Raw genomic sequence first — 14,573 nt, forward strand, 5'->3', positions numbered from 1 at the left:
GAGGTAGAGAGGGTATCTCTACATAGAGTGAGACTCTACAAAAAATTTTTTATTTTCTATTTTTATAGAATTATATTTTTTAGAGTTATTTAAATAGTTTAAGGTGTAAGACGGGCACATTAGCCATACAATAGCATAGGTAGAGTAAGGAGAAATTTGTCTCTCCTTGTAATAATAAAGAAAATAGGACTTACCATTAAAGTTGACATCCCGGAGAGCATCCTTGCCGGAACAGACGTATAGGTAGAGCGCCACCTGAAAAAGAAAGAAAGGTTAGTACTGAGCACAAACACACACATAAACACAAACACGCACACACACTTAAATCAAACACATTCATACATACGTACACACACATACATCTACATACTCACATACACTCATACATACACTCAAGCACACTCATACACATACATCACACATATACAACACATATATACATACACACACACACACACATACACACACATTTCTCTACCTTCTTACACTTACCTATTTTCTAGAGCGTGAACCGAGTTTTTTTGACCGGCCCACTTAGATTAATTTATTATATTTACCGTGTTTTACTTACTGTTTTTCCTTTGTTGTTGACTCTATACCCCTATTGGGTATAGATAGTACGTTAGTTCTATTGAACTATTATTAAATTTATTTGACAAACCGACAAGGCTCGTCCCAGGACCATGTTCGCCATCGCGCACACACCAAAAAAGAAGGTGACAGACCAGCCCACCACATCCCCAACTGAGAAGGAGAGGGCAGGACCCTCCCCTAAAACACAGAACACAGCCTCCATGGTGAGGCGCAGTACCGGGGAAGGGGAAAGCGGTGTGACGGATCCCAAGCCGTGCACGTCGACAACGCACCCACATGCGCACACGCAGGTGATAAATATATCACCACCGCCGCCAACCAAGACGATCTCGAAAGCGGCTGGTCAGCCAAAGCTGAAACTGAAACTGGCGCCTTCGACTGAAACGCGATCGACAGTACGCAGAAAGTCGGTGGAAACGCCGACAGCGACAGCGACCTCAACAACGACAACGACTAAATCGCCATCGGCGAAGCTGAAAGGTAGAGCTCATGAGGGACGGGTCTGGCTTCAGAGGGCGAAAACTCACGTTAGTGAGTCTCGCAATCTGAGGACAGACCTGAAGGAAGGTATGATCCTAGCCGTCGATAAACTCTACATGTTGTTGAAGGAAGCGGAGGCCGAACTGGAAGATATAAAGTGCAAGAGTAAGCAGACTAATGGAAAGGATAGGGAAGAAAAGAGAGAAGGGGGGGAAAAGAAGGATGCGGAAGTAGTAGTAGTGTGTGAAGAGTCTGCGAACCATCTGGAACTCGTCAGGATGATGAAAGAGCAAGGGGAAAGAATAGAAAGGACGAATATGGAAATGACAAAACTGAGAGAGTCAGTGGAATTATATAGGATGGACACCCAACAAGCCACCTACGCCAGTGTAACGGCAGACCATAGCAGGAGGATAACGAACGATCGTAGCTCTCTACACTCGATCGTCGTGTCATCCAAAGATGAGACAGAGAACAGCGACGACGTACTCAAGCAAGTACGTAGCGCCGTGAATGCGAAGGATGGCTGGGTGACGGTGGAGAGGGTCAAGAAGGTAAAAGACAAGAAGGTAATAATAGGTTGTAGAACGGTAGAAGAACGGCAGAAGGTGAAGGAAAGGCTCAAGACAATAGAGAATCGGCTTTCTGTAGAGGACATGAAAAACCAGGACCCCATGCTGGTTCTCAAAGATGTGCTGTCTTATAACAGCAATGACGATATCGTCACCGCTTTGAGGAACCAGAATGGGGAGGTCTTCCGTGGCCTCGAAAAGAAAGACGACAGAATAGAGTTCAGGTTCCGAAGAAAGGCGAGGAATCCACTCATGAGCCATGTTGTCCTGAGGGTGTCCCCACAGATCTATAACAAGCTTATCAGCATTGGCACGGTTCATATCGACATGCAGCGGGTACGAGTAGAAGATCAGTCGCCGCTTGTGCAGTGCTCCATGTGCCTAGCATATGGCCACGGCAGGCGTTTCTGCAAGGAAACCGTGCCAAAGTGTAGCCACTGTGGAGGTCTGCACATGAGGTCGGAGTGTGCGGACTGGTTGGCGACTGCAGCGCCAACGTGCTGTAACTGTGTGGCAGCAAAGGTGGACACCTCGATAGAGCATAACGCATTTAGCTCGGAATGCCCGGTGCGCAGGAGGTGGGAGGCATTGGCGCGAGCTAAAGTAGCGTACTGCTAAGGGCAACGATGACCGTTCTAGGGCAGGCAACCCCACCAGATGTTATACAGTGGCCCAAGCAAACCTCCAGCGAAAGGAACTGGCGACTACAGAACTCATGATTGAGGCCAATGAGCGTAAACTCGCATTTGCGCTGCTCCAGGAGCCATATGTGGGTGGGGTGAGAAGGATGAAGGACTACCGTGGGGCGAGACTCTACCAAAATGCGATAGTAGGAGATGGGACTGTGAAGGCGGCAATCGTTGTCTTTGATGACAGCCTTGACGTCATCCAGTGCCCGAAACTCACTAACAACAATATTGTTGTGGTGAGGATCCGAACAGCATCTTGGGAAATCGCGGTGGTGTCCTTCTATTTCGAACCGGACCAACCCATAGAACCATACCTAGAGCAGCTAAGGACCATCAGAGAGGAGCTGGGATCGACATCACTGTTAATAGGAGGAGACAGCAATGCAAAGAGTACCTGGTGGGGTAGCACCGTAGAAGACCACAGGGGGAAAGAACTGTCCGGGACCCTGGAAGAGTCTGGGCTTCAGGTACTTAACACCGGTGATACGCCTACTTTTGATACTATCAGAGGTGGAAGAGCGTTCACCAGCTACGTAGACATCACAGCCTGTACCGCAGATCTACTGGACTTGGTAGATAACTGGAGGGTAGACCAGAACATGACGAGCTCTGACCACAACGCCATACTTTTTTACATTAGTCTCCGCAAAAGTCGAGGCCTGAGAGTGGAGCGAACCACCAGGCTCTATAATACAAAGAAGGCGAACTGGGACACTTTTAGAGAAAAACTCTTAGAATCAAAATTGCAAAATAATATTAACACTGAAACAATTAGTAACATTAGTAATAAAAATGATTTGGAACAATTTATACAAAATTATACAAATAGCATTACGGCAGCTTGCCAGTCGAGTATGCCAGCCAAAAGGAGTACTGAGGTACTCAAAGTCCCATGGTGGAATGATGAGCTCACGAGGCTAAAAAGGGTTACCACTACCTTCAGGCGAAAGATCAAGAACGCGGCGCCGTACCGCAGAGAAATAGTGGTAGCCCAGTACCTAGAAAAGAAGGAAGCCTACGAGTGCCAAGCCAAGAAAGCCCAAATAGCAAGTTGGAAGGAGTTCTGCGAGAAACAGGATCGGGAAGGACTCTGGGAGGGGATATATAGAGTCATAAGGAGAACCACCAGGAGACAAGAAGACTTGACCCTAACCAAAGACGGTGCATTCCTAAACCCAAGAGAATCGGTGAACCTTCTAGCGGAGACATTCTACCCAAAAGACCTGGAGGCAACAGATAACGAAGACCATCGCCGGACCAGAGAGGCGGCAAAGCGGGTAAACGATCTGGGTCATGATGAACACCATGATCCACCGTTTACACCGCTGGAGCTACAGACCGCGGTGGGGAGTTTCAACCCAAAGAAGGCCCCCGGAGCGGATGGCTTCACGGCAGACATCTGCAGGAGAGCGATCTACCAGGATCTGGACGCCTTCCTTGCCCTGGCCAACAAGTGCCTTGAGATAGGGCACTTCCCGGACATTTGGAAGGAAGCCACTGTTGTGGTATTAAGAAAACCGGGCAAGGAAGATTATACGAATCCCAAGGCATACAGACCAATTGGCCTGTTGCCGGTCTTGGGAAAGATCCTGGAGAAGATGGTAGTAGCACGGATGAAATGGCACCTAGTACCGCGGATTAGTACTCGCCAGTACGGATTCATGCCCCAGAGGAGCACCGAGGACGCCCTCTATAAGCTAATACACCATATCAAGGGTAAGATTGGGCTGAAGAAGCTGGTAACCCTAGTGTCATTGGATATAGAGGGCGCCTTCGATAGCGCGTGGTGGCCAGCTATCAGAGTCCGTCTGGCTGAGGAAAAGTGCCCGGTCAATATCAGGAGGCTACTGGACAGCTACCTCGACTGCAGAAGAGTCAAAGTAAGGTACGCCGGGGAGGAATGCACGAGGAGCACGAACAAAGGATGTGTGCAAGGGTCAATCGGTGGCCCGATCCTGTGGAATGTCCTTCTTGACCCTCTGCTGCAGGAATTGGAGAGGAGGCAATACTACGTGCAAGCCTTCGCGGACGACGTGGTGATGGTGTTCGATGGGGACAGTGGTCTTGAGGTGTCGAGACAGGCCAATGCCGCTCTAGCCTTTGTTCAGCGGTGGGGAATCGTAAATAAGTTGAAGTTTGCGCCGCACAAGACGTGCGCCATGGTCTTGACGAGAAAACTGAAGTACGACGACCCGCTGCTGACCATGGGAGGGGTTGGCATTGAACTGTCAACGGAGATAAAGATTTTAGGGCTCACCATTGACCATAAGCTGACATTCAACACACATGTTGCGCTCCAGTGCAAAAAGGCACTGGACATTTACAAACAACTCTCGAGAGCAGCTAAGGTCAGTTGGGGTCTGCACCAGGACATAATCAGGACCATATACGTAGCAACAGTAGAGCCCATCATCATGTATGCGGCGGCAGCCTGGGCGCCTGCATCAAGTAAGCTGGGGGTGCAAAAGTTGCTCTCTACAGTGCAAAGGGGTTTCGCCCAAAAGCTATGTAAATCCTACCGCACAGTCTCTCTACACTCGGCGCTGGCACTGGCGGGGATACTTCCTCTCGACCTGCGAATACAGGAGGCAGCTGCCCTGTACTTTGCGAGGAGAGGGTCGCCTCCGCCAGTTCTGGGAGACAGAGAGACCGAGAGTGTGGTAGGGTTTGCAGTAGCTCCACATCCCGCTGAACATATGAGCCTCGAGTTCGTGAGTCTGGTAGATCAACACCTTGTGGACCAACACAACGTGCAGGCGGTGCGAATCTTCACCGACGGGAGCAAGATTGAAGGGAAGGTCGGAGCCGCATTATCCTGGTGGAATAATGAGGCCGAGATCCGGAACTCCAAACTTAGCTTATCCGCGTACTGCACGGTCTATCAGGCGGAACTCTTGGCCATATGGAAGGCGTCGGGCCAAATCCTAAAAGGGGCGGAAGCGAGTTATGGTCTATACAGTGATTCGAGGGCAGCGCTGGAGACGATCACAAACCATGACTCACTTCACCCTCTTGCTGTGGAGACGAGGAAGAATCTGCGGACGGCCTCCACCCAAGGCAAAGCTGTGTCTTTGTTCTGGGTGAAAGCCCATGCAGGTCTTCCTGGCAACGAGCGCGCCGATGAGCTGGCAAAGGAGGCAGCACTGGCATCCAAACGGAAGCCAGACTACGACCGGTGTCCGATCTCTTACGTCAAGAGACTAATTCGAGAAGACACCCTGGATAAATGGAATGATAGGTACACACAGGGGGACACCGCGTCAACCACCAAGTCTTTTCTCCCTGATGCATACACGGCGTACAAGTTTGCGCGCAAGATAGGACCGACAGGGATGCTCACCCAGATCTTAACAGGACACGGTGGGTTCGCCCAGTACTTGAACCGATTCAAGTGCAGGGATAACCCATCGTGTATCTGTAATCCGGACTGTGAAGAAACAGTCCTTCACTTGCTCACAGAGTGTCCCGTCCACGCCCGCGAGAGGTATGACACTGAAACAAAATTAGACATGGTAATAAACCAAGATAATCTACCGGCCCTATTATTAAATAAAAACAGTAGAGAAATTTTCGTAGACTATTGCATTAGGATATGTAGAGTAGTAAATAAGAGGAATAGTAATTAAGCACTTGCTAAAGTTATAAATTGAATTTATATACGACTAGCAAGAAATAGAACAATAGCAAACAAATAGATAAATAAAAAATGTAATAGACATAAGATAGTAAAGTTAGAAGTATTGGGGAGAGTAGTTGATTTGGAGATAATTGGTTGATTATACGGGGTCGGTGGTGGTTGCTATAGAGTATTTGTATTAGGTTGTGGGGGTAGCAAATTATTGGGTAGTGGTGGTTGGGGGGTGGTGGGGGTTGTTTGTATGTTTGGGGGGGGGTAGTGGCTGCATGTTGGATTTTGCTTTATGTGTGGTTGTTATTTTTGAGTAGTTTGTTTTTACCCAGGGATCTTGCTATGCAAGCCGGGTGTGAGTTACTGGGGTATGTGCAGGAGTATATATATATATATAATATAATATAACCTAACCTAACCTAACCTAACCTAACCTAACCTAACCTAACCTAACCTAACCTAACCTAACCTAACCTAACCTAACCTAACCTAACCTAACCTAACCTAACCTAACCTAACCTAACCTAACCTAACCTAACCTAACCTAACCTAACCTAACCTAACCTAACCTAACCTAACCTAACCTAACCTAACCTAACCTAACCTAACCTAACCTAACCTAACCTAACCTAACCTAACCTAACCTAACCTAACCTAACCTAACCTAACCTAACCTAACCTAACCTAACCTAACCTAACCTAACCTAACCTAACCTAACCTAACCTAACCTAACCTAACCTAACCTAACCTAACCTAACCTAACCTAACCTAACCTAACCTAACCTAACCTAACCTAACCTAACCTAACCTAACCTAACCTAACCTAACCTAACCTAACCTAACCTAACCTAACCTAACCTAACCTAACCTAACCTAACCTAACCTAACCTAACCTAACCTAACCTAACCTAACCTAACCTAACCTAACCTAACCTAACCTAACCTAACCTAACCTAACCTAACCTAACCTAACCTAACCTAACCTAACCTAACCTAACCTAACCTAACCTAACCTAACCTAACCTAACCTAACCTAACCTAACCTAACCTAACCTAACCTAACCTAACCTAACCTAACCTAACCTAACCTAACCTAACCTAACCTAACCTAACCTAACCTAACCTAACCTAACCTAACCTAACCTAACCTAACCTAACCTAACCTAACCTAACCTAACCTAACCTAACCTAACCTAACCTAACCTAACCTAACCTAACCTAACCTAACCTAACCTAACCTAACCTAACCTAACCTAACCTAACCTAACCTAACCTAACCTAACCTAACCTAACCTAACCTAACCTAACCTAACCTAACCTAACCTAACCTAACCTAACCTAACCTAACCTAACCTAACCTAACCTAACCTAACCTAACCTAACCTAACCTAACCTAACCTAACCTAACCTAACCTAACCTAACCTAACCTAACCTAACCTAACCTAACCTAACCTAACCTAACCTAACCTAACCTAACCTAACCTAACCTAACCTAACCTAACCTAACCTAACCTAACCTAACCTAACCTAACCTAACCTAACCTAACCTAACCTAACCTAACCTAACCTAACCTAACCTAACCTAACCTAACCTAACCTAACCTAACCTAACCTAACCTAACCTAACCTAACCTAACCTAACCTAACCTAACCTAACCTAACCTAACCTAACCTAACCTAACCTAACCTAACCTAACCTAACCTAACCTAACCTAACCTAACCTAACCTAACCTAACCTAACCTAACCTAACCTAACCTAACCTAACCTAACCTAACCTAACCTAACCTAACCTAACCTAACCTAACCTAACCTAACCTAACCTAACCTAACCTAACCTAACCTAACCTAACCTAACCTAACCTAACCTAACCTAACCTAACCTAACCTAACCTAACCTAACCTAACCTAACCTAACCTAACCTAACCTAACCTAACCTAACCTAACCTAACCTAACCTAACCTAACCTAACCTAACCTAACCTAACCTAACCTAACCTAACCTAACCTAACCTAACCTAACCTAACCTAACCTAACCTAACCTAACCTAACCTAACCTAACCTAACCTAACCTAACCTAACCTAACCTAACCTAACCTAACCTAACCTAACCTAACCTAACCTAACCTAACCTAACCTAACCTAACCTAACCTAACCTAACCTAACCTAACCTAACCTAACCTAACCTAACCTAACCTAACCTAACCTAACCTAACCTAACCTAACCTAACCTAACCTAACCTAACCTAACCTAACCTAACCTAACCTAACCTAACCTAACCTAACCTAACCTAACCTAACCTAACCTAACCTAACCTAACCTAACCTAACCTAACCTAACCTAACCTAACCTAACCTAACCTAACCTAACCTAACCTAACCTAACCTAACCTAACCTAACCTAACCTAACCTAACCTAACCTAACCTAACCTAACCTAACCTAACCTAACCTAACCTAACCTAACCTAACCTAACCTAACCTAACCTAACCTAACCTAACCTAACCTAACCTAACCTAACCTAACCTAACCTAACCTAACCTAACCTAACCTAACCTAACCTAACCTAACCTAACCTAACCTAACCTAACCTAACCTAACCTAACCTAACCTAACCTAACCTAACCTAACCTAACCTAACCTAACCTAACCTAACCTAACCTAACCTAACCTAACCTAACCTAACCTAACCTAACCTAACCTAACCTAACCTAACCTAACCTAACCTAACCTAACCTAACCTAACCTAACCTAACCTAACCTAACCTAACCTAACCTAACCTAACCTAACCTAACCTAACCTAACCTAACCTAACCTAACCTAACCTAACCTAACCTAACCTAACCTAACCTAACCTAACCTAACCTAACCTAACCTAACCTAACCTAACCTAACCTAACCTAACCTAACCTAACCTAACCTAACCTAACCTAACCTAACCTAACCTAACCTAACCTAACCTAACCTAACCTAACCTAACCTAACCTAACCTAACCTAACCTAACCTAACCTAACCTAACCTAACCTAACCTAACCTAACCTAACCTAACCTAACCTAACCTAACCTAACCTAACCTAACCTAACCTAACCTAACCTAACCTAACCTAACCTAACCTAACCTAACCTAACCTAACCTAACCTAACCTAACCTAACCTAACCTAACCTAACCTAACCTAACCTAACCTAACCTAACCTAACCTAACCTAACCTAACCTAACCTAACCTAACCTAACCTAACCTAACCTAACCTAACCTAACCTAACCTAACCTAACCTAACCTAACCTAACCTAACCTAACCTAACCTAACCTAACCTAACCTAACCTAACCTAACCTAACCTAACCTAACCTAACCTAACCTAACCTAACCTAACCTAACCTAACCTAACCTAACCTAACCTAACCTAACCTAACCTAACCTAACCTAACCTAACCTAACCTAACCTAACCTAACCTAACCTAACCTAACCTAACCTAACCTAACCTAACCTAACCTAACCTAACCTAACCTAACCTAACCTAACCTAACCTAACCTAACCTAACCTAACCTAACCTAACCTAACCTAACCTAACCTAACCTAACCTAACCTAACCTAACCTAACCTAACCTAACCTAACCTAACCTAACCTAACCTAACCTAACCTAACCTAACCTAACCTAACCTAACCTAACCTAACCTAACCTAACCTAACCTAACCTAACCTAACCTAACCTAACCTAACCTAACCTAACCTAACCTAACCTAACCTAACCTAACCTAACCTAACCTAACCTAACCTAACCTAACCTAACCTAACCTAACCTAACCTAACCTAACCTAACCTAACCTAACCTAACCTAACCTAACCTAACCTAACCTAACCTAACCTAACCTAACCTAACCTAACCTAACCTAACCTAACCTAACCTAACCTAACCTAACCTAACCTAACCTAACCTAACCTAACCTAACCTAACCTAACCTAACCTAACCTAACCTAACCTAACCTAACCTAACCTAACCTAACCTAACCTAACCTAACCTAACCTAACCTAACCTAACCTAACCTAACCTAACCTAACCTAACCTAACCTAACCTAACCTAACCTAACCTAACCTAACCTAACCTAACCTAACCTAACCTAACCTAACCTAACCTAACCTAACCTAACCTAACCTAACCTAACCTAACCTAACCTAACCTAACCTAACCTAACCTAACCTAACCTAACCTAACCTAACCTAACCTAACCTAACCTAACCTAACCTAACCTAACCTAACCTAACCTAACCTAACCTAACCTAACCTAACCTAACCTAACCTAACCTAACCTAACCTAACCTAACCTAACCTAACCTAACCTAACCTAACCTAACCTAACCTAACCTAACCTAACCTAACCTAACCTAACCTAACCTAACCTAACCTAACCTAACCTAACCTAACCTAACCTAACCTAACCTAACCTAACCTAACCTAACCTAACCTAACCTAACCTAACCTAACCTAACCTAACCTAACCTAACCTAACCTAACCTAACCTAACCTAACCTAACCTAACCTAACCTAACCTAACCTAACCTAACCTAACCTAACCTAACCTAACCTAACCTAACCTAACCTAACCTAACCTAACCTAACCTAACCTAACCTAACCTAACCTAACCTAACCTAACCTAACCTAACCTAACCTAACCTAACCTAACCTAACCTAACCTAACCTAACCTAACCTAACCTAACCTAACCTAACCTAACCTAACCTAACCTAACCTAACCTAACCTAACCTAACCTAACCTAACCTAACCTAACCTAACCTAACCTAACCTAACCTAACCTAACCTAACCTAACCTAACCTAACCTAACCTAACCTAACCTAACCTAACCTAACCTAACCTAACCTAACCTAACCTAACCTAACCTAACCTAACCTAACCTAACCTAACCTAACCTAACCTAACCTAACCTAACCTAACCTAACCTAACCTAACCTAACCTAACCTAACCTAACCTAACCTAACCTAACCTAACCTAACCTAACCTAACCTAACCTAACCTAACCTAACCTAACCTAACCTAACCTAACCTAACCTAACCTAACCTAACCTAACCTAACCTAACCTAACCTAACCTAACCTAACCTAACCTAACCTAACCTAACCTAACCTAACCTAACCTAACCTAACCTAACCTAACCTAACCTAACCTAACCTAACCTAACCTAACCTAACCTAACCTAACCTAACCTAACCTAACCTAACCTAACCTAACCTAACCTAACCTAACCTAACCTAACCTAACCTAACCTAACCTAACCTAACCTAACCTAACCTAACCTAACCTAACCTAACCTAACCTAACCTAACCTAACCTAACCTAACCTAACCTAACCTAACCTAACCTAACCTAACCTAACCTAACCTAACCTAACCTAACCTAACCTAACCTAACCTAACCTAACCTAACCTAACCTAACCTAACCTAACCTAACCTAACCTAACCTAACCTAACCTAACCTAACCTAACCTAACCTAACCTAACCTAACCTAACCTAACCTAACCTAACCTAACCTAACCTAACCTAACCTAACCTAACCTAACCTAACCTAACCTAACCTAACCTAACCTAACCTAACCTAACCTAACCTAACCTAACCTAACCTAACCTAACCTAACCTAACCTAACCTAACCTAACCTAACCTAACCTAACCTAACCTAACCTAACCTAACCTAACCTAACCTAACCTAACCTAACCTAACCTAACCTAACCTAACCTAACCTAACCTAACCTAACCTAACCTAACCTAACCTAACCTAACCTAACCTAACCTAACCTAACCTAACCTAACCTAACCTAACCTAACCTAACCTAACCTAACCTAACCTAACCTAACCTAACCTAACCTAACCTAACCTAACCTAACCTAACCTAACCTAACCTAACCTAACCTAACCTAACCTAACCTAACCTAACCTAACCTAACCTAACCTAACCTAACCTAACCTAACCTAACCTAACCTAACCTAACCTAACCTAACCTAACCTAACCTAACCTAACCTAACCTAACCTAACCTAACCTAACCTAACCTAACCTAACCTAACCTAACCTAACCTAACCTAACCTAACCTAACCTAACCTAACCTAACCTAACCTAACCTAACCTAACCTAACCTAACCTAACCTAACCTAACCTAACCTAACCTAACCTAACCTAACCTAACCTAACCTAACCTAACCTAACCTAACCTAACCTAACCTAACCTAACCTAACCTAACCTAACCTAACCTAACCTAACCTAACCTAACCTAACCTAACCTAACCTAACCTAACCTAACCTAACCTAACCTAACCTAACCTAACCTAACCTAACCTAACCTAACCTAACCTAACCTAACCTAACCTAACCTAACCTAACCTAACCTAACCTAACCTAACCTAACCTAACCTAACCTAACCTAACCTAACCTAACCTAACCTAACCTAACCTAACCTAACCTAACCTAACCTAACCTAACCTAACCTAACCTAACCTAACCTAACCTAACCTAACCTAACCTAACCTAACCTAACCTAACCTAACCTAACCTAACCTAACCTAACCTAACCTAACCTAACCTAACCTAACCTAACCTAACCTAACCTAACCTAACCTAACCTAACCTAACCTAACCTAACCTAACCTAACCTAACCTAACCTAACCTAACCTAACCTAACCTAACCTAACCTAACCTAACCTAACCTAACCTAACCTAACCTAACCTAACCTAACCTAACCTAACCTAACCTAACCTAACCTAACCTAACCTAACCTAACCTAACCTAACCTAACCTAACCTAACCTAACCTAACCTAACCTAACCTAACCTAACCAACCAGTCGCCCCTTGGAGCTCGACGGAGTCGCGCGCGTCCCTCGCTCCGCCGGTCCTCGCTCGGTCCTCGCGCCCGGTCCGCGTCGGTCCGCACCGGTCCGCGCCGGTCCGCACCGGTCCGCGTCGGTCCGCGCCGGTCCTCGCGCCCGGCCCTCGCGCCCGGCCCGCGCCGGTCCTCGCGCCCGGTCCGCGTCGGTCCGCGCCGGTCCTCGCGCCCGGCCCGCGCCGGTCCTCGCGCCCGGTCCGCGTCGGTCCGCGTCGGTCCGCGCTCGCGCCCGGTCCTCGCGCCCGTCCACGGCGCCCGTGTGGCTCGGCAGTTTGTGGCCCGCCCCCCGCCCCGCCCCCCCCCCCTCTCCCCCCCCCAAAATTTTTTCTCCTCGCCATTGGCCGTCCCACGAAACTTGCCCCCCCTCCCCCCCCCCCAACTTTTTTTTGCCCCCCCCCCAAATTTTTTTTTTTTTCCCCGCCAATAGCCGCCCCACGAAACTTGCCCCCCCCCCCCCCCCCCCCACCCCCCGCACCCCCCCTCCACAGACCCCCCCCCTGACTTCCCCCCCCCCCACCACCCCCCACCCCCGCGGTCCTCGCTCGGTCCACAGCCGGTCCTCGCGCCCGGTCCGCGTCGGTCCGCGTCGGTCCGCGTCGGTCCGCGCCGGTCCTCGCGCCCGGCCCTCGCGCCCGGCCCGCGCCGGTCCTCGCGCCCGGTCCGCGTCGGTCCGCGCCGGTCCGCGCCGGTCCTCGCGCCCGGCCCTCGCGCCCGGTCCGCGCCGGTCCTCGGGCCCGGTCCGCGTCGGTCCGCGTCGGTCCGCGCTGGTCCTCGCGCCCGGCCCTCGCGCCCGGTCCGCGCCGGTCCGCGTCGGTCCGCACCCGGCCTATCACCAAGTGCCGGTGAAACATACATAGACGACTGGGCGGTCCTCGCGCCCGGTCCGCGTCGGTCCGCGCCGGTCCGCGTTGGTCTGCGGCGGTCCGCATCGGTCCGCGGCGGTCCGCATCGGTCCGCATCGGTCCGCGGCCGGTCCTCGCGCCCGGTCCGCGCCGGTCCTCGCGCCCGGTCCGCGTCGGTCCGCGTCGGTCCGCGCCCGGCCTATCACCAAGTGCCGGTGAAGACATACATCGACGACTGGGCGGTCATCGTGCCCGGTCCGCACCCGGCCTATCACCAAGTGCCGGTGAAACATACGTCGACGACTGGGCGGTCCTCGCGCCCGGTCCGCACCCGGCCTATCACCAAGTGCCGGTGAAACACTGGACTGTGTGGGGACATTATTGTGTGACTTTGGCCGTGTGGCAGATTAGTGTGTAGTGAACTACTGTATGGTGACTTCATCTAAGGATTGCAGTGTTACCTGGATTGCAGTGTACACTTTGGACATTGGACTGACTGTAAGTGCTTAAGATGCCGCTAGCCAAGTCATCACCACTTCCCTCCCGAAGGCTGACCCGCGCGCGATCGCGGGAAGTCACCGAGGCACCGAGCACCCAACCAGCATCTCGCTCTCCACCCCTCAGCAGTCTTTCTGAGGCGCACTCCGCGGACAATTCTTTCGTGTCTGTAGAGAGCGAGAGGTGCCTGTCGCCAACCAGCTCGGCGGGAACTCTCCGCGCGGACTCACCGCGCTCTGTGAACTCTGGTCTTGGGGGTTTTGGGACTTACCGACCCCCGGCGGCGACCACTCCGCGCCCGCGCAACACTCCTGCCACCGGCGCCTCGCAGTCAGCCTGCAAGCGCAAGACACCTGCG

General features: G+C 47.6%; 1 protein-coding gene across 1 annotated transcript; it reads left to right on the top strand.

The window, feature by feature from the left end:
• Window positions 1-683: 683 nt before the first annotated feature.
• Window positions 684-14,073, top strand: LOC135082400 (uncharacterized). The gene is made up of 3 exons (XM_063977195.1): window positions 684-2,224; window positions 2,286-5,847; window positions 13,303-14,073. Exons 1-3 carry the CDS (start codon window positions 684-686, stop codon window positions 14,071-14,073), a joined length of 5,874 nt encoding a protein of 1,957 aa, XP_063833265.1.
• Window positions 14,074-14,573: the final 500 nt, after the last annotated feature.

Source organism: Ostrinia nubilalis, chromosome 21 (genome assembly GCF_963855985.1).
Source record: "Ostrinia nubilalis chromosome 21, ilOstNubi1.1, whole genome shotgun sequence".
NCBI classification, from domain to species: Eukaryota; Metazoa; Arthropoda; class Insecta; order Lepidoptera; family Crambidae; genus Ostrinia; species Ostrinia nubilalis.

What these genes read in the sequence shown, in the direction of transcription:
- LOC135082400 (XM_063977195.1), top strand. Translation starts at nt 684, where the DNA reads ATGTTCGCCATCGCGCACACACCAAAAAAGAAGGTGACAGACCAGCCC. An exon ending in GAATGCCCGGTGCGCAGGAG is followed by an intron (nt 2,225 to 2,285) that starts GTGGGAGGCATT and finishes TGACCGTTCTAG; the next exon opens with GGCAGGCAACCCCACCAGAT. An exon ending in CTGAAACAAAATTAGACATG is followed by an intron (nt 5,848 to 13,302) that starts GTAATAAACCAA and finishes CCCCGCCAATAG; the next exon opens with CCGCCCCACGAAACTTGCCC.